General features: G+C 36.6%; 1 protein-coding gene across 1 annotated transcript; it reads left to right on the top strand.

The window, feature by feature from the left end:
• The first annotated feature begins 9,417 nt into the window (after positions 1–9,417).
• On the top strand, positions 9,418–11,519 carry LOC108990599 (vacuolar protein 8-like). The gene has a single exon (XM_018964605.2). The coding sequence runs from the start codon at positions 9,533–9,535 to the stop codon at positions 11,255–11,257; it is 1,725 nt and encodes a 574-aa protein (XP_018820150.1). The 5' UTR covers positions 9,418–9,532; the 3' UTR covers positions 11,258–11,519.
• The last annotated feature ends 8,283 nt before the right edge of the window (positions 11,520–19,802 follow it).

The raw sequence follows: 19,802 nt of genomic DNA, 5'->3' as shown, positions 1-19,802 counted from the left end.
TCTTAAGGGTTCAATCACACATGGCCTACACCTCTAATAACCATTCCCCTCAAGATGAAAGCATGCGCCATCACATACCCATCTAATTTCCTAAAGTTTTGCTGCATCCCTTATTTTTAGTTTGTAATTTTTTTATTCTTGGCATGTACAACTTTGTTTTTATTCTTGTATAGTTCCTTCCTTTTCTGTAAGTAAACATGTAATATTCTCCTATAAATACAAGATAATCTCTATATTCCATTGTGAGACAGAGTTTTCTCAAAATTTTTATGGTAATTAGAGTCAAACGGTCAAACAAACAGTTTTTTTCCTGCCCCTATAATGGCCAGCTCGTCAATCTCTTCCCCACCCTCCTCTAACGAATATCCCTATCATGTGACTCAAAATGTCACCAACTTTGTCTCTCTATGTCTTAAATCATCCAATTTTCTTCTTTGAAAAACTCAAATGTTCAATATCTTGGAGAGTAACGATCTTCAAGGTTTTATTAATGGTGATGACATCAAACCACCACCCCAATTTCTAAATGAAAACTCTACTGTCAACCCAGCCTACACCAAATGGCGGAAAACTAATCGCCTTGTTAAAGAATGGATCATGACCACTCTCTCAGAATAAGTCTTTAGCATTGTTTTTTGTTTCAACACTGCCATTGATGTATGGAATGCTCTACTGCATGCCTTCGCATGAGACTCCTCTGATCGCAGCTTGCTCTTAAGCAAAGGCTCACTTCAATTGTCCAAAACACCAATTCACTTTTTGTGTATCTAAGCCGTTTTAAGGCAATTTGTGATGACTTCAACCATAGGGAAACTAGTCCAAGATCACAAAAAAATCATGGTGGCTTCTCAATGGTTTGAACAAAGACTACCAAGTCTTTACAACCACAATGATGTGGCCTCTCATTCTCTCATACTCAGAAATAGTTACTTGTTTGAGAGCTACTCAGAGCGCCACAAACTTGATGCTCCTCCTCAAATGGCCTTCCACACTCAGAAAAATCGCAACAACAAAAGAAGTGAAAATCAGTCATTTAATTCCAAAGAATGAGGTTTTCATCAAGGCAACTCATCTTTCAACAAAATGTCCAGCCAAGGATTTGCTGGTGCTTCCCCCACTTCTACAATTGAAAAAATTGATACCAACAACTCCTTAATCTGTCAAATTTGTAACAAAAGGAACCACACAGCCCTCAAATGCTTCAATCGCTTCAACCACTCATTCCAAGTGGACGCCATTCCCCAAGTCTTGCACTTACGCTTAGGACACCCACATCATCAAGTTCTAGTACATTTACATTCAAATAAAAGGATTTGTTTTGATACAACAAAATCCACCGATGCATCTATTTGTGTTAGTTGTAAAATGGGAAAAACGTATAGACTACCGTTTCTACCAAGTGACAATCAAATAAAAATACATTTTCACAAAATTCATTGTGACCTTTGCGGACCTGTGACCTTTGCTTCTACTACATATTTATTGATGAATACATGAATTTCACTTGGTTTTTTTTCCCATGAGGACAAAATTAAAATTAGCTACATGCTTTGATATTGTTTTATAGATATGTGCAATGCCAATTTAATGCCCAGATCCATATTTTCCAGAGTGATGAAGGAGGATAATTTTTCTCACATGCTTTCTCTTCTTATCAGCAATCCAAGAGCATTCATCATCAATCTACATGTCCCAAAACTCCCGAACAAAATGGGAAGGTTGAACGCGCGCAATGTCACCGAACTTGGATTTACCATATTGATGTTTCACACTCATCTTCCACAACGGTTTTGGATTGATTGTTTCTCCATTGTAGTTTTTTTGCTCAATTGACTACCCTTCAATGCTCTCAATATGCAGTCTCCATATTTTCTGTTGTATGGACGTCATCCAAACTATTCTAGCTTTTGTGTGTTGGGTTCTCATTGCTTCCCTTTTCTTGGTGCTTACCATGAGAACAAGTTGGAGCCAAAATCACTACCGTGTGTTTTTCTTGGCTATATAGTACTAAACACAAGGGGTAAAAATGTTTTTATCCTCCTATTGACTGTTTGTACATCTCACAGCATGTTATCTTCAATGAATCGGTTCTACCATACTCCTCTCCAGGAAAATTATATGGTTCTAAAACCGTTACAAGTGATTTCAGCTCTTTCATTGATGGTGATCCTTCCTCGTTTGCTTTTGAAATACTCCAAAGCTTGCCTGCCTTAACTCATGCTCCTCCTGAGCCCTCTCCATCAGTGATCAACAACACTACTTCTACTTTGGTACCCCATAATATCTCTAATCAACCCAGCTCTCTTACAACACCTCCTCCTCTCGAGCACAACACTCAATCAACTGCTACCCACATTAACTTGCCTCAACATCAAATGATAACTTGGGCTCGAGCTGGTATTTATAAACCAAATCCTAAATACCAAAATCTTCATGTTGCTTGCAATTCCTTTTCACCTCCACATGTGCCTCAGAATATAACCTCTACTCAACGCCATCTTAGCTGGCTTGCAGCCATGAACGAAGAACTTGATGAGCTTGATCAAAGCAAGACATGGACACTTGTCCCTGCTCAACCAGACATGAACATCTTCGATTGTAAATGGGTTTACAAAGTTAAACTCAAACCAGATGGTTCTCTTGAGTGTCTCAAGGCTCCTGTCATAGCTAAAAGTTTCCACCAACTGGATGAGCTTGATTTTTCTGAAACATTTTCTCCTGTGATCAAACCAGCCAACATACGCCTTGTACTTACTATTGTCGTAGTAAAGACTGGAAAATTCATCAACTTGATGTAAAAAATACATTCCTCCACAGCTTCCTCAACACACCAGTCTACATGCAATAACCCCCAGGCTTTATTGATACTAGCCGACCTCACCATGTTTGCATGCTTACCCGTGCTCTTTATGGCCTCAAACATGCTCCTCGTGCTTGGTTTGATCGACTAAGCACATTCTTATTGCATCTTGGTTTTTATTGTAGCACGGCTGATCTGAGCCTTTTTATCAACCATTCCTTTGCTGGCACCTTGATCCTCCTTCTTTATGTAGACGATATGGCTCATATCGAAGATACACTATCTCGTATTGATTGGCTCGTCTCACAGCTCTCTGCTGAATTTTCTATAAAGGATATGGGGTCCCTGCATCAGTTCCTTGGCATCCAAGTCCATCGCACCCATCAAAGTCTCTTCCTTTCACAAACCCATTATGCTCTTGATTTACTCCAACGAGCTTCCATGGATTGTTACAAGCCGTGTGCCACTCCCATGCCCTCCAAAAGGCGCATTGTCACTTCTATTGACAAGTAGTATTCGGATCCAACTCACTATCGAAGTCTGCCTCACTATCGAAGTCTAGTAGGCAGACTCCAATATTTGACCTTCACTCGATCGGATATCTCCTACAACGTCAACTTCGCATGTCAATTTTTGCATGCACCATCCATGGCTCATTTCCAGCTTGTGAAACAAATTCTTCTATATGTTCACGGCACTGCCCACCTTGGCATCCATTTACTCAAGACTAGCTCACTTGATCTATATGCCTTCTCAGACGCTGATTGGGTTGGCGGTCCTTCCACCTGTTGGTCCACTACTGGGTTTTGCACCTTCCTTGGAGGCAACTGCATCTCCTAGAGTGCTAAGAAATAGGCCACTACTGCTTGTTCTAGTACTGAAGCCAAATACCGCTCCATGGCCTCTGCAGTTGCCGAGCTCACTTGGCTTTCCTTCATTCTTCGTGATCTTGGCAACTTCCTTCCACAGCCCTCAATCCTCCACTGTGATAACATCAGCGCTTTACATATGTCTATTAATCCCATATTTCACGCCCGAACTAAACATATCGAGCTCGACCATTATCATTTTGTTCTTGAAAAAGTTGCACTTGGCACTCTTGAGACTCACTATGTATCATCATCTCATCATGTTGTTGATATTTTTACAAAGCTACTTGCCAAAGCTATCTTTCTTGATTTACGATTCAAACTTGGCCTCTGTCCATCTCCCTGGCCAAGTTTGAGGGGGAGTAATAACCATTCTCCTCAAGATGACAGCATATGCCAGCACACCCATCTAATTTCCTGAAGTTCTGCTGCATCCTTTATTTGTAGTTTGTAATCTTTTTATTTTTGGCATGTACAACTTCGTTTCTTTTATTCTTGACGTGTACAACTCTGTTTTTATTCTTGTATAGTTCCTTCCTTTTATGTAAGTAAACATGCAATACTCTCCTATAAATGCAAAATCATACTCTCTTTGTTGCATCGTGAGACAGTTTTCTCAAAATTCTAATTTAACCTCACCGGTGGCTCACTCACCCTATCTGCCTACTATGATTCTAATTGGGCAGGTTCTATTAATGATAGAAGATCAACTAGTGGTTCTAGAATCTTCCTTGGAACCTCTCTTATCTCTTGGAGTAGCACGGAGCTGAGTATCGCTCATTAGCCTTGGTTACCGTTGAACTTTTCTAGATCAGAATGTTACTTCAGGACCTGCATATTTCCTTGCTCAATGCTCCAACCATTTGGTGTGACAACAGCTTGATGCGATAGCTCTTGCTTCGATCTAACCCAATCTTTCATGCTCCCACTAAATAAGAAATGGACTACCACTTCATACGTGATAAGGTACTCAACAAGGACATTCAGATTATAGCAACTACTGCTCAAGTACTTGCTGATGTCTTCACTAAGGGCTTAACAACTACCAGATTTTCTTTCCTTTGTGACAAGCTTATGGTTCGGCCTCTCCCTATTAGCTTGCGGGGGTCTGTTAACCATAGTGATTCTGAAGTCAATGACTTATCTCCCAGCCAAGATTCAAGCAGGCCATCACATTCAAAGCTCATGTTCGATCGATACTTTTAAACGATCGATGATCATACTGACACCAAATCTGCTGTTACATGATTGTTTCATTTTGTAGAATATTTGTACGTCCAGCTGTGTACGTACAGGTTAATGTATTCATGTGACTGCTAGCTATATATATATATATATATATATATATTCTCTCGCGCGTGTGAATGTATATATATATTTAAACACCAACATATCAATGAAAGGACGCCCATTGATGAACTTAAACCGATCACCGGCCTCAATCCACTTCTAAACATTTATCCACACCTCCATGTAAGATTAATTATCATTTTAGAATTCACTAGATAATAATTATGACGAGAACTGATGAAAGGTGTGCGTGAGAGTTTTATTTTGTGGGGTCATTACGTAAGATCTTACAAGTGTTGCTCATCGTCATTCGTCATGATTTTACTTCACAATTATCTCATCCTTCAAGCCTTCAGAAAAGTCGATCCGATAATCTTGAGAAGGGTTTAGACTTAGGTTTGGTGGCAGGTCTATTTTTCTATCTTTAGATATCATCATTCAGTGCAGACTGAAACTTTGTTTGTGTTCCCACCCTACATTAACAGTGCTGTCTAATGCATCATTATCTAACTACGTGTAAGCTAAAGTTGTTGAGCTGTCTCACTCAGATTCGAACATAATTATAATAAACCATATCAGTCTTGGGCGAGGGTTAAAGCTCTGTGCGTGATCATGATCAATATTAATATTCCTGGCCGGGCACACATGATTTTTCTTGCAATATCAGCTGCAGAAACAGAGCTAGTTTTCCAAAATCTTAGTGATCATGAGGATGAAACAAACAAAGACTTTAATTAACCAAGTTTTGTTCGCTGCAATCTTCGATATTGCATCATGTTTGGAAGGAGTTTAAAATCTTGGGACAAGGCAGATCTTTCGCATTTTCTTCTCATTGACTAGCTGCTAATAAGATACATATATATATATAAATATATATATAGTTCAGTCAAATGCATGTTAATTGTTAAGGGTCCCAAAGATGGGGATTAAAGTTGTATGCTTAATTATTTTGGAAGAGTCGGCATCCACTCACCGACGATGAGAAAGCTCTTTTAACACATCACATCAACATCCAAAAATTGTATATTCTCCAAATTGATCTCGTTAACCGATTATTTGAGTTTAGATAAAGCCAAGTTCAAATCTTTATTGTCTACCACTAATATCTATATCTATCTATATATATATACACACACACACACAAGCACATAAAACAACGTCGATCACATGCGTACGTATATTCAATTATTTTAAGTTTGCAGAAGCAGTTAATTGAACTTTATCTACCTGCATGGGTCTTATATATATATTTATATATATATATATATATATAAATGGAAATAATATTTCTAAATACATGATCCAATTAATTGTTCTGTGGATGTGGACTAATTTCTCTAGATGATCATGAAGATCGTGATAATAAATAAATAAATAATATGCCGAATTCAACAACATTTCGACCCCAAAATAGTGGGCATGATCGTGAAATCACAACGGTTTCCTATTAAGGATTGACAACACCAAATGATCATGAAGCAAGATATCTGATTTGTCTTATATATAATTTTTCATGATTATTCGCAGGCATATCTTCTAGCAGCTTGGCCCTCTTTGGAGGATCAGTAGATCATGAACACAATATATATATTGTCACGTGTACTTTTCTCTTCAAAGCTAAGGTATTATATATACAACCATGTATGCTCGAGTACATATCAAATTTCCCTTCTTCCCTACTCAAAGTTTGCCTAGGCCATCGCTTTCTTGCTTTTGCGTACAAATGGCATTGTACCTAACTCCATAAGCATTAATAAAAAAAAACCCAACACAGCGTAGAGTCGGTGAGGACGTTTTTTTGTTTGGTTTCAGCTTGGAGCTTTAAATACAGTTTACACTTTATATCTAATTAAAGCAGCTTTCAATTAATTCAAACGCATTAGCATAAGTCGTGGTTACAACTTTCTCGTGATCTAGCCACCACCTTTTGCAAGAGAGGAATATAGATGTGGATGGATGGATGGATGAAAAGGGTACTTTGATGCTGACTTTCCCTAGCTGCATGCTTGATTAATTATCTTTCATGAGCAAGAATAATATATATATATATATATATATATATATATATATATATAATATATGCTGAATCGATCATTAAAAGTGAATAATTTTGAACACTCCATATTATAAATTAGCAATATAATCATTGTGATCAGTAGTAGATAACATAAAATCAGGATCCGTGACTAGAAAATTAAATTAGACAACTAAATAATCAATGGCATATATGGATCGAACCTTTCATGGGTGATTGGATTTCTTTTGTAGGTGTCATTTTGTCATCTTCCAAGGTTTTAGCAGGCATGCATGATGCTTTTGCCCCACACTTACTCGACGAAAACTACAATGAATTGCACCATGGGTAGCTTAACGGTCAATACACATGACCCATGCAGCTCAAGTGCATGCATGCATGCTTTTGATCCCTTTGTCATTGTTTTGACACAGCAGCTGAGGCTGCTTTTTTTGGCTTTTGTGTAGCTCCGGTCCTCTCATTATCAAAACTTGAAAAAAGCATTAGAAAAATAACACTTTTTTCTCTTCATTTGTGTGGAGATTTTACCTCCACTTCGCATTCAAAAGGTGACTGCCTTCTCAAGGCATCCTAACTAAGGGTTACGGGGCTTCACATGGTTGGGTGGGGACTGTGTCGTCATGCCCCATGCTAAAGGGGTACTGAAAGCTACTCTCTCTTTTTTTTTTCTTGCTTTTCACCTAATCACATCGGTGTCTTTAATTTTATTAGCAAGAGTTTCATGCATTACAAAAAAAATTATTTATTTATAAAAATAATTATTTTTTATTAAAATAAATCTATTATAAATAATCCTTCACAAATATTTATTTTCATTATAGTGATGCATGTATATTTTGTATGAGAACTGCTGGTTTTTCCTCCCTAGCTCTATCTAATAAGGTTCCAATATTCACAGCCTTTGTTTCTTCCTTTGCAGTACTTTTTTTTCTCCAAATTAGCTTTTCCTTTTGCACTTCCTTCTTCTATATATTCTCTGCGACCCCAATAGTGCGTGGAAACGGGCCCTCATTAATTTTCTCGAATGCTTTTTAACCTGTAAAGAAAAGGAAAGTAGTTTAAATTCCCTTATTTCGAGAAATTACGCAGCAATTTCCCTCTCGCGAAATCAACTCAATATATCACTTTCTCTATATATGCATAATGCATGCATCAAATGATTAAGGTTACAGGATCTACGTACATGCAATGCAGCATGCTGATCATCTACGGTTTCTTTCTTCTGATCTTCTTCTATTACAACAAATGAAATAGGAAATTGATTCGAAAATCACCACAGCGACTGCTTAAATTTTATTGAGCTTTGAGATTAATATATAGAGTACTTTAAAATAAGTTTTATATATATATATATATATATATATATATGGGAATTCAAATATTTCTTCATGCATTTAATTCCCAAGAACCATATAGCGTTCAAGCAATTGATCAGCCTAATATAATTCTCTCATTTGTTACGAAAATGATTATTTTTTTATTAAAATAAGTCAATTCTCATCTCAAATGATTATTTTCGTTATAAATAATCATTTTTTTTATATAGTAAAAATTAATGATATATAAAAAAAAAAGAGAACTATTACAAACACAAATAGATTATATAAAATAAACTTAGAAATTGATGTATTTTTATAGATCAATCCATTATATCTACTTTATAGTAAAAGTAATTTTACAATCTGACGTACCACATCAAGACACATCAGTTTGTAGATTTATTTTTATATAATACTAAAGTATTTTCTTAAAGAAAATGATAAAGGCTTCGTTTGGTTTCTCAAATACTCTCAACTCATCTTAACTCATCATTACAACTTTTTCAAATCCCAATACAAAATATAATAAACAATTCAATTTTTTCAAATCTCAAAATAATAATAATATTAAAAAATAATATTCTAATAATATTTTATCATCTTAACACAACTCAATTCAACTCACTTCAACATCCAAACACAATCAAAGTATTGTATTGTTGTGAAAAAGAAATTACACGTATATAATGATAGTCACAGCTAACTTATAACTTCCAATCTAAATCATGTAATCATCAAATACTAATAAAGCTTAAGATAAGCTTGCTTTTACCACACTTGTATTATTATGTTTCTTTGTATATTTGCCAAAAAATAGCTGAGAAATGCCTTTATAAATCCATATTAACATGCCATTATTAATTTATTCTTGTCGTTTCGTTTGAGCCATCTGGTTTTTTCCCTTTTAACCATCTCATCCGTTTTTAAATATGCTCCCAGCTCCCGAGAGAGTGATCCAACCTTTTCACCTTTGCTATGACAGAACTGTCCCTACACCACCTTCTTTGACCTGTCAGTATAAGTCACGACCTAGAAGGTTAGTACCGTAAATTCGTACTGGGATCTAAGTCACTTCCAGCTGCAAATACAGGATAAGTATGGATAGACAAGCAGTCAAGAGTCCCAATTTCCCAGTCTACGATAATATCGTCAGGGTTCTCATTCGTCTCCAGCATACGAATCAGGAAATGGGTTTGCTCGAAAACCAGTGAGAACCAAAATGGGTGAAGATAAACCAGACCGAAGCTCGCCTGTACCATCCGCCGGAATGTCCAGTCTCCGACTTGCCCTTGAGATCTTGTCGTCGTTGATATTATTGTCCCATTCAGTCAAAGTCTTTGCAGCGAAATGGCAGTCGATTCGGGACAAGCTCGAGGAGCTCAACTCAAGTTTAATCGCCACGGAGAACTGCGAGTACTCCGGCCAAAACACAGCGGTCTCAGGCTTAGCATCTGCCATATTAGTGACACTTAACGAGTGCTACGACCTCGCACGCCGTTGCGTGGATCTCTCTTATAGCGGCAAGCTTCTTATGCAAAGCGACTTGAATGTGATCCTCACGAAGCTCGATCGGCACGTGAAGGACCTATCGGACATGTATGCTGCCGGTATTTTGACTCACGGTAATGCCTTGGTTGTTTCAAAGCCTGGTCGTGGTGCTTGCAGAGACGACATGCGGTTTTATGTGAGAGACTTGTTGACCAGAATGAAGGTCGGTGATTCGGGAATGAAAAGGCAAGCCTTGGTTAATCTGTACGAGGTTGTGGCAGAGGACGAGAAATATGTGAAAGTAATGTTGGAAGTGGACGATGTCGTGAACGTTTTGCTAAATTTTCTTGATTCTCCAGATACGGAGATTCAAGAAGAGTCTACCAAGGTGGTCTCGGTGGTCGCCGGGTTCGATTCGTACAAAGGGGTTTTGACCGGGGCGGGGGCAATCGCTCCGTTGATTCGGGTTTTGGAGTGTGGGAGTGATTTGGCGAAAGAGGGTTCTGTAAGGTGTTTGAAAAAACTGACCGAGAATTCGGAAAATTCGTGGTCGGTCTCGGCTCACGGTGGAGTGACTGCGCTGCTGAAACTATGTACTGGTGTTGATTGCAAGAAAGAGTTGGTTGGTCCTGCTTGTGGGGTACTGAGAAATCTCATTGGAATTGAAGAAATAAAGCGGTTTTTGATTGAAGAAGGTGCTATTTCGATGTGTATCAAGCTTGCAAGGTCTAAAGATGAAGCTTTGCAAATGATAGCTATTGAATTCCTTCAAACTATAGCATTTGGAGATGAATTGATCAGGGAAATAGTGATTAGAGATGGAGGCATTCGCACATTAATACGGGTCGTGGATCCTAAATGGTCTTATTCCTTAAAAACCCGGGAGATAGCATTGAGAGCAATTGAGAGTTTGTGTTTCTCGTCCACGAGTGCCGTGAAAAGCTTGATGAATTATGGTTTTGTGGATCAGCTTATGTACTATATTCGATATGGGGATGTTTCAGTTCAGGAATTGGCACTCAAGGTGGCGTTCAGGCTAAGTGAGACATCAGAGGAGGCCAAGAAAGCAATGGGTGATGCGGGGTTTATGCCTGAGCTTGTTAAATTTCTCAATGCAAAGTCATTTGAAGTTCGGGAAATGGCAGCTGAGGCACTCTCTGGCATGGTCTTGCTCCCTAAAAATCGAAAGAGGTTCGTGCAGGATGACCGGAATATTGGGTTGCTCTTGCAACTGCTTGACTCAGAGGAAGAACGTTCAGGTAGCAAAAGGTTCCTGCTGTCCATATTAATTTCATTAACAAGTTGCAATAGTGTGAAAAGAAAAATTGTCAATTCTGGGTATATGGAAAACTTAGAGAAACTTGCACAAGCCGACGTTTCCGATGCTAAGAGACTTGTCAAGAAGCTGTCCAGGAACAGATTCCGCTTAATGTTGAGTGGAATCTGGCATTCTTGAATGTAATTTTTTTTTTATCTTTTCTTCTCTGTTTTTTTTTTATCTTTTAAATCTTTATAGGTATATATATCTGCATAAGTGCTTGCCAAATTTTTCTTTCTTTTCTTTTGTTTTTGTCTTTTTGTCTATGTTTCTGTCTTCCACGCAACAAAAGTTTTCCTCTTGCAAAACCAGGTTTTGAACAGGTTTTTGTTAAAGATTGTAACTGCAACTCTGCAGGTAGATATCAAATAAAAGCTGCTGTTACAGGTTTCCGATAACATATGTTTCATTGTTGAATGCAATTGCTGTTATGTAGCAAAGAAGAAATAGTAATATGATAAGATGTAAGTTAGTTGGATATAGAAAGGTCATGAGTCTTTTGCATGTTTTGAAGAGGGAGCACATGGGATGGGCATGACAAACTGATGGCCATGTGAGTGGTGGCTATCAATCTTTTAAGTCTAGCTATAATTATGGACAAAAAAAAGATAGGGATGGATGAAGTTTCCTGCTGTATTTGCATTGTCGTTTAGCCAGTCTTGTCTCCTTGTTATAGCAGTTTTATATTGGTAATATGGAATTATGTTTTGTCCTTCTGACAATATGCCAACTTTGTTAATATATTTTTGCATCTCATCTATCTATCTACCTGAATATTATGGCATTTTAAGGCAGGATTCAGGAACTATGATTTTTTATTATCTTACTTAGACTAAATATAAGTTAGAGAGGCCTTGGTCTTAGTAAGTTAGAGAGGCCTTGGTCTTAGGATATCACTCATTTAAAGGTTCAAGATTTGACACCTCATGGGTGCAAACAATCCTTTGAGGCCACAGTCTCTGGTGAAAAGTCAGCGATTTAATCAGTTTCGTGTAGAGAAACTTCCGAGGATGCGGTGCACTGGACTGAGATTTACTCTGTAGAGGTGGGTCTAAAGGGCTATGCCTTGGAGAAGTTCACCACATAGTATAAGTTAGAAAGGATCTCTCCCTCAATTCTAACCAAATCAGTTGTTTGTACTGTAGATCTGTAAAATAAGATAAAAATAAGATAAATTTCGGTTCTATTTTTCCTCTTTCATTTTTTTTTTTCCTGAGACTTCGTTTTCATGATCTTTGTTTGTTTAGTATCCTCATAGAAAGGCACCCAACACCTTGTAATGTGGCATGCTAACATGACTGGTTAACTGTTTGTTTTTCTTTTTCAAAAATTTCAGTCAAAGTGATCATATGAATGGATACTGAAATCCCATTCTCTGCGGTCAGCGCCCGGCTGAGGAGGAGGACAGGCCACTCCAACAATCCTCCAGCCACTTTCTATTGGAAACTTTCACTTGTCAGTTTTTTCCACTTCCTGTAAACAGAGAACTGAAAAATATTGTCGTTACAAGGCCGAGATAACGTTGGGCCTTGGGGGACTACTTTCCAATAACTATCGCGCGAATCCACACTATTCGTTTAATAGAATTTGTTGCCTTCTTCGTACTGTTTTACGTTAAGAATAAAATAATTAAATCCAAATAATTAAATATATATTTTTTCATCAGTTTAAGATATTCTAGAATAAGTGATGAATTTACATAGTATCAGAATAGAAGTCTTGAGTTCGAATCCTGTCTCTATATTCTATCACATTTAATTAAATAGTTTACGTGTTAGAATCACACATTGATAGGGGAGTTTGGTCCACACGTGAGGATGTGTATTAATAATATAATAAAAATAATTAAATCTATTTCTTTTTATGTCTACTGTTTTGAGATAAGAGATGATTTCACATTTAAAATATTTGTATGTCTACTGTTTAATTATGATTAAAAAAAAAGAAATAATTTATATATGTACAAATTGTAACAATACGTACCAGAATCCATAACATTCGAGATCAAGTAGGTTTATATGCAAAGGATCTATTTTTTCCTCTATGTTTCGCCTTATGTCTCTTATCCTTAGTAGTTCTTTTTCTATTAGCAGGTTTTTTGAAAAACTTTATTTATTCTGGCATGGATGGTACGAATGTCTATATTTCTAAGTTTCAATAGGTCTCCTTACATTTAAAATATCTCTATTTGGAGAGCTGCGTTCTATGGGTTTTAGAAAGAGAAATGCTTCATTCTCTTTAGAAAACTCAAATCCCTTCTCACCCTCCACTCCACTTGATACCGCTTTGTGTATATACTTTGGCTTTCATGGTAGTGTTTTTATTCTCTCCCCTCCACTAGTTCGATTTTGGTCAAATCTATCGCACTCCGATGACCAACAGTCAACACGTGTCCCGCCATACAACCTTACAGCTATAGATCTATTGGGACAACGCGAAACCACGCCAAAATTCCTGACGCATGACCCTCATGCGTGGTTTGCTTCAGCACGGTGCCTTCATGCGCCACCGCGCCCCAATAGGCTCTCCGACTACATGTACAACACCAACAGATCCCACACCTCAATATCTTTTAGATCTACTCTACCTCACCTTGCAACCATCACATGTGAGCGGGAAGACATGCTCCGCCGCCGATTAGTTCATTCGATATCATGTTTTCTACTATGTTATCGTTTTCCTTAACCAATAATCTTGAAAAAGGGAATACGAATCTGTCCAATAAATATTCCAAGACAACAAATTGCAGTGCTCCCACAACTTCCACCGCCTTCAATGGTGGTTCCACAGTTCGCATGGCTATGCGAACGATTAAAAACCATCTTTTTTTAAGACAGCTCCCTCTTTTTAGGGTATGGGTGGGGACCAAGAAATTGGTCCCAAAATCCATTTTTTTCCCTCCACATTTGCATTGTGGTTATTGTATTGGAGCGTTTGTTAGGGAACTTCACCCCCTCCACATGTATCACTTTTTCGTTAACTGAACGAAAACTTGCTTACTTAAGGAAAAAAAATATATATGACTCGTTACAAGTGTTGTTTATATATACTATTACCTAAAGAGAAATGATAAAACAATTACTGCTTTACAATTTTTCTACAACCTTCTAATAAAATAATATTTTTTAAAATATTTATTTTCGTTTTAATTTTAATTTGATGTGTTTATAATTTAAAAAAAATTATTTTATTGATAAGTTGTAAATAAAGTATAGTGGGGTTGTAAGGCTATCATTGCTCTTATCTAACATAGGATACCATTTTTTAGTTTATAGAATCTATTTCTTAGTTCAAGATCCCTCTTACCTAATTCGAATCAAAGAATTAGTAAATCTATGGAATGGGCTATGGTTATGAATTTATAATCTCTAAATTAATGATGGAGTGGATTTCATGATTATAAGTTCAGTAAATAGATATGCACATAAATAGAGTTATAGTATATTTATTGAATATCTTACGAATTTTCAAGAGAAAAGAAAAACAGATACAGGTTAAATGGGCTGCACTGAAGAGGCCCAACAGAGTTAGTAAGCCCATCTTCACTTGTGAACGTAGTTATTAAATTCGACTTACAACTTGATGTAAAGCTGGAGGCCACAGTACAATGAGCTGTCTTTAGTTTTATTTAGCTTTCAATAGACCAACCAACCACTACAGCGTGATACTGCGGGAAGATGATGACGACGACGACGACGACGATGATAGGTCTGTAACCTGTTCTCTTTCCCCATCCTATATTCAAATTTTTTCCTCCATTTTGTTTGGGGTCCTGAGTGAATGTCTGGTACATATATAGGAGATCTTTCCACTGTCGGTCTTGGGGAGAGTTGTAGTAGGGATGCGTGCAGTTATGCTATGGGTGGAGCCTCACTAGGATGCGAGAAATTGCTTGGTAATTCATATAGATATAATTACAAAAGAATTACTTCAAAAACTGATATATGATTTAATTGAGAAATGTAGATATCACGTCAAAATGTCCAAGTCAAAATTATAAACGGTGGTGACTCGTCAGATCTCTTCTACGCGGAATAATCCCAAATCTGAATGTGCAGTACTGGACCTACTCGCTTGTAGACAATTAGAAGCAATCACGCTTATGGCCAATATCAGCTGGGCTGGGTAGGCAGGACCAGCAAGGCTTCAAATGGAAATGGGTGTGGTCCACTTCAATAAATGACCAAAGATTATGACTACATTTGAATCTCAAATCTATTTTAATTTATTTTACTTAATTATTGATGGGATAAATTATTTTTTTAATTTTATTTTTTTTTATAAAAAGTTAAATATGATATCTCAATTTATTTTATATATTTAAATACGATTTATAAAATTTTATTATTTACGGATCAATTCAAATCATCTTAAATCATAATCTCAGCACCCAAACACAGCCATTTATAATGCCTTGATATATTTTTCATGGTGTAATAAATTTTACGGTCTCGTTTATTTTTACAGATGAGATGAATTGAGATAAAAGTTGAATAAAATATTATTAGAATAAATTTTTTTAATATTATTTTAAAAAATTAAGTTATTTATTTTATTTTATATAAAAATTTAAAAAAATTATAATATTTAGATTAGATGAGATAACAACATTTGTGAAGGCAAACGAAGCCAAATTAGTAGCGTAGCATGCACGCCTCCATCGCCAAGTCGTTAATTCGTATGTCCAATGTCAATAGTCAACTATGTGTTGCATCCATCCGTCAAAGTCTGAAGAATCTTAGACTGATCAATTTTCATTGATACATCTACTTCAAGTGGCGTTTCTTCATCGATCTGCTCCTTTAATATGTGACAGACGTCGTACTAGATGATATGTTTTTGTTTGTGTCCAGCGAGCCAAAATTGATTTGTCTACATTTAGAAATTAAGAAAGCTCCATAACATTGATTTTTTGTAACGTCCTATAATTAATTTATAAAGTAATTAAATCATAATTAATTTATCAAGTAAATCATATAATTAATAGTTCTCGTGGAAATTAAGGTTGTCCTCCATTCCTTCTTTGATATATGGGTCATATACGATGCTAGCTACAGTTTGAAGAAAGTACTTCATGCTAATTTGCCGATCGATGATTGATGTCTTATTTCCAAATGAGTAAGGTTAATTACCGACCATCTGATCTATTTCCAAATGAGATGATGATGATGAAAAAATAATTTTTTCTTCAAATTATGTTTAACCGGATTTTCTGTCATTATTAAGAAGAAAACAACTACCATATATATAATATATATATATGTATGTATATATGTATGTATATTCCGTTTCCTTTGTTTAATATATATTACATTCATGCCTTATTTTAATAAACATATACATCCAACGGTACCTTTAATAATTTGGTGTTGCAGTGCAAAAAACTAAGAGAAGGAATTTAAATTAAAACAAAAATATCTTAAAAATATGCAACTTGGTCAACTAGTCCTACTCTCACCCAATAAGAAAACAACAGCATGCAGCAATATATATATATGGACAACTAGCGGCCAGCTAGCACGTTCATGTACTAGCACGATGGACGAACCGCAAATATATAATGGTCACCTTTAATTTTGTTGTATATATTAAGAAAAATATTAAATGTATTTATAAAAAATTTATTTCTCCACATGTCAGTTATTGATACGTTGAAAATTATAAAATTTAAATTTTAAAAGAAAACTAATAAAATAAATCTTGTAAATAAAACTGTAAGAATATGTAATATTATTCATATATTAATTATCATATAATATATAAGTATGCATGCATGCATGCATGGTTTTCGAGTATTCGAACAGAGCACAAGCTAGATATCACATGGAAAATTTGATCTCCGTTTGGCATGAAGGACCCATGTATGTATGTATGTATGTATATTAATTGTACGTACATTAATGTTCTTTGGCCATTAAAAGTAGCAAATTAAACCGAGAAACCCATGATCACCGCTAGCTACTAGCTCTAGATGTAAATTAAATTTTCTCACAGATATATGTATATGTAGCACTTGTGACGACATTAACCACACATCATCATGTGAAGGGAGGAACAAAAAGCTAACTAGGCAATGTTTATCTTCTTTCTTATATATTCATAGCATTATATCTTTATAAGCATATCCACACGAATTTGGAACAATAAGATAAGGCAACAGACTATATAGTCAAGGAACCCTGTTGAGTGCGTTGTACACTTACACTCATTCTCTGCCAATAATTACAAGGGTAAAAGAAAAACATATAAATAATTAAATTTAGTTGTTTCTATTATTTTAAACTTTTGGAACATATAATATCTACCTATAAAAAAAAAGAGTGAGTTTAAACTCTACCGCAAAGAAATTAATGTAATGAGTTGACCTAAATGTTCCTCTATAGATCCTATGTTGATTGAAATACCCTTGCTACTTTTGTACGTTGATCCAACAAAGGTGCCCTTGCAAGAGCTCGAGGTTAGGCTAAAATGCCTTGTCACATATCTAAACTGACTAAAATACCTCTACAACAAATCGAATTAGACATAAACAACATTGATCCAAATCAAACTAGCCAATGACAATCCAAATCAAAATCCCCACTCTCCATCTACCATTTTCTTGTTTTCCAATCTTTCGTTCTTTATCTACTTCTGCTTCGTACCTTTTCTTCTCTAGAAAAGTTGTAGAGTCATATTTGTTTGTCGACCATGGCGCAATCCATGACAGAGATGGAGAGATAGAGAGCCACGACAAAAATTTCAGACTTCCCTCGCTTTGGAGTGTGAGCACTTTTGCTCAGTTAGAGGATCAAGCAATCTTTGTTCCCCCTTAGGGTTGGAGTAGTCTTTGCTCCAAGCAAAGTGTGGGGGCTTCACTTGTCTTATTGGATGCAAGGTTTACTGCGCACACTGAGCAAAGTGCTCACCCCCGGGTGTGAGATATTTATAGTTATTTTTTTTTTGAATGCTCGCCTTTGAGAGGAGTACATTCTGGGGTGACTTCTTTTGGTCATCTAGGTTCATTTTTTTGTCCAATTTTTGTTTTCCACCGACCTTCATTTTCTGACTTACCTTCATTTTTCCACCTTGCCACATTTTCACGTTCTACCTTCATTTTTTGGTCTGTCTACATTTTTCTACCCAAGCTTTATTTTCCAAACACTTTTTTCTCACCATTCCACCAGACAAGCACTCTAAGCCATTGGTCGAACCTTCATGCTCTTTCACGATGCTTGCCTCAAGCACGAGCACTTTCAATTTCCTTGTGTAGGAATTGTTGTTGCTTCTCCCGGGGTTTGAACTATCTATGCTTGCCTGGGTGCAGACACTCTTTGCTCACATCGGGTACGAGTACTCCTTTCTCACTCGAGGGTGCTCAGCCATGGGTTCGATCACTCTTTACTCTCTCATGCAAGCACTACTTGTTCGTCATGGGTTCGACCAAATTTTCACACACCGGGGTGAGAGCATTGTTGGCTCACCTGGGGTCCAAGCAGGCTCCCCTGGATGCGAGGACTTTAGCTCAATTAAGTGCGAGCACTGTTGCTCTTCAATGGGGCGAGCTTTGTTGCTTGCACTGGGGTTCGAGATGATGTTGCTCACCCCATGAGGAGCTCCCACGTGATCCAATCTATTTTATCAGAGCTCGGATCTTGTGCTTAGAAGCTGAGATACCACGTGATTTGATCTGACCACTTTGATCAAGGATAAGATATTTATGGAGATCGGGTACGCTTTACAAGCACGAGAGCCGAGCTCCCCTGCGATCCATCAATTTAATCGGTGGTTGTATTGTTTGTTAGGAAAACGAACTCCCACATAATCTGATCAACTGGTGCTTGAAGGTTGGATCACATGCTTAGGTGCCGAGTTCCTACATAATGAGATCAATTTGATCGATCAAGAGTCGAATCACATGCTCAGGATCGGAGCTGAGCTCCCACGTGATCCAACCAATTAATCATTTAATCCTCCATTATAATCATCGTAAGTACGTATGAAAAGGTTGATAATTAACAATATTGTGGCCGAAAACATAGGGTCAACATTTCAAGCCAACGAGATAACACATGATCATCATAATCATATATCGGCCATACTTATATATGAATGTGGAAAAAAATCATGATTGGCCTACTCAATTAATTATCTCATTTACGTTGGTTTGACTTGTACGAAACTTTTCTCTGTAATGGTCGTTGACTATTACATTATATAAATTATTCAATGTCTCCAATTTCTTGAGGCAATTTAAAAACATGAGCTGTCTCTGCCTTATCCAGGAACAATGCTCATCAATGTACGCGCTGTGACACAATATGCATGCATGGAGCTAGCTAGGTTTATCCAAAAGATATAACAAATTAATAAAATCATTAAAAAAAATCTTATTACTCAAATGGGAATTCGAAGGCCGCTTGCTGTAATTATACTTAGACGGAAGAGAGAGAGAGTTTTAAAATTCGAGTTGACATGCAATATGCATATTGCCATGTGAAGCAATAATTGGCCAAAAAAAGTGATTATTTTCTACGTTATATATAAATTATATTATAATGAAATATGCTTAATTTCCTTGAAGATTATTTTAAAATTGAATGGACTTGACTTTTTTTTTATGTAATAATATACCCAAGTACTATTTTGTGTGTATTGGGTTCTAATTTATATTAATTAATTATGATCATTTGCCAAATAAGAA

Source organism: Juglans regia, chromosome 3, assembly GCF_001411555.2.
Source record: "Juglans regia cultivar Chandler chromosome 3, Walnut 2.0, whole genome shotgun sequence".
Lineage (NCBI taxonomy): Eukaryota > Viridiplantae > Streptophyta > Magnoliopsida > Fagales > Juglandaceae > Juglans > Juglans regia.
The sequence above is the reverse complement of the archived record's forward strand: the minus strand, read 5'-3'. Positions and strand labels throughout refer to the sequence as shown.

Coding starts and splice junctions, on each gene's coding strand:
- LOC108990599 (XM_018964605.2), top strand. CDS start 9,533: ATGGGTGAAGATAAACCAGACCGAAGCTCGCCTGTACCATCCGCCGGA.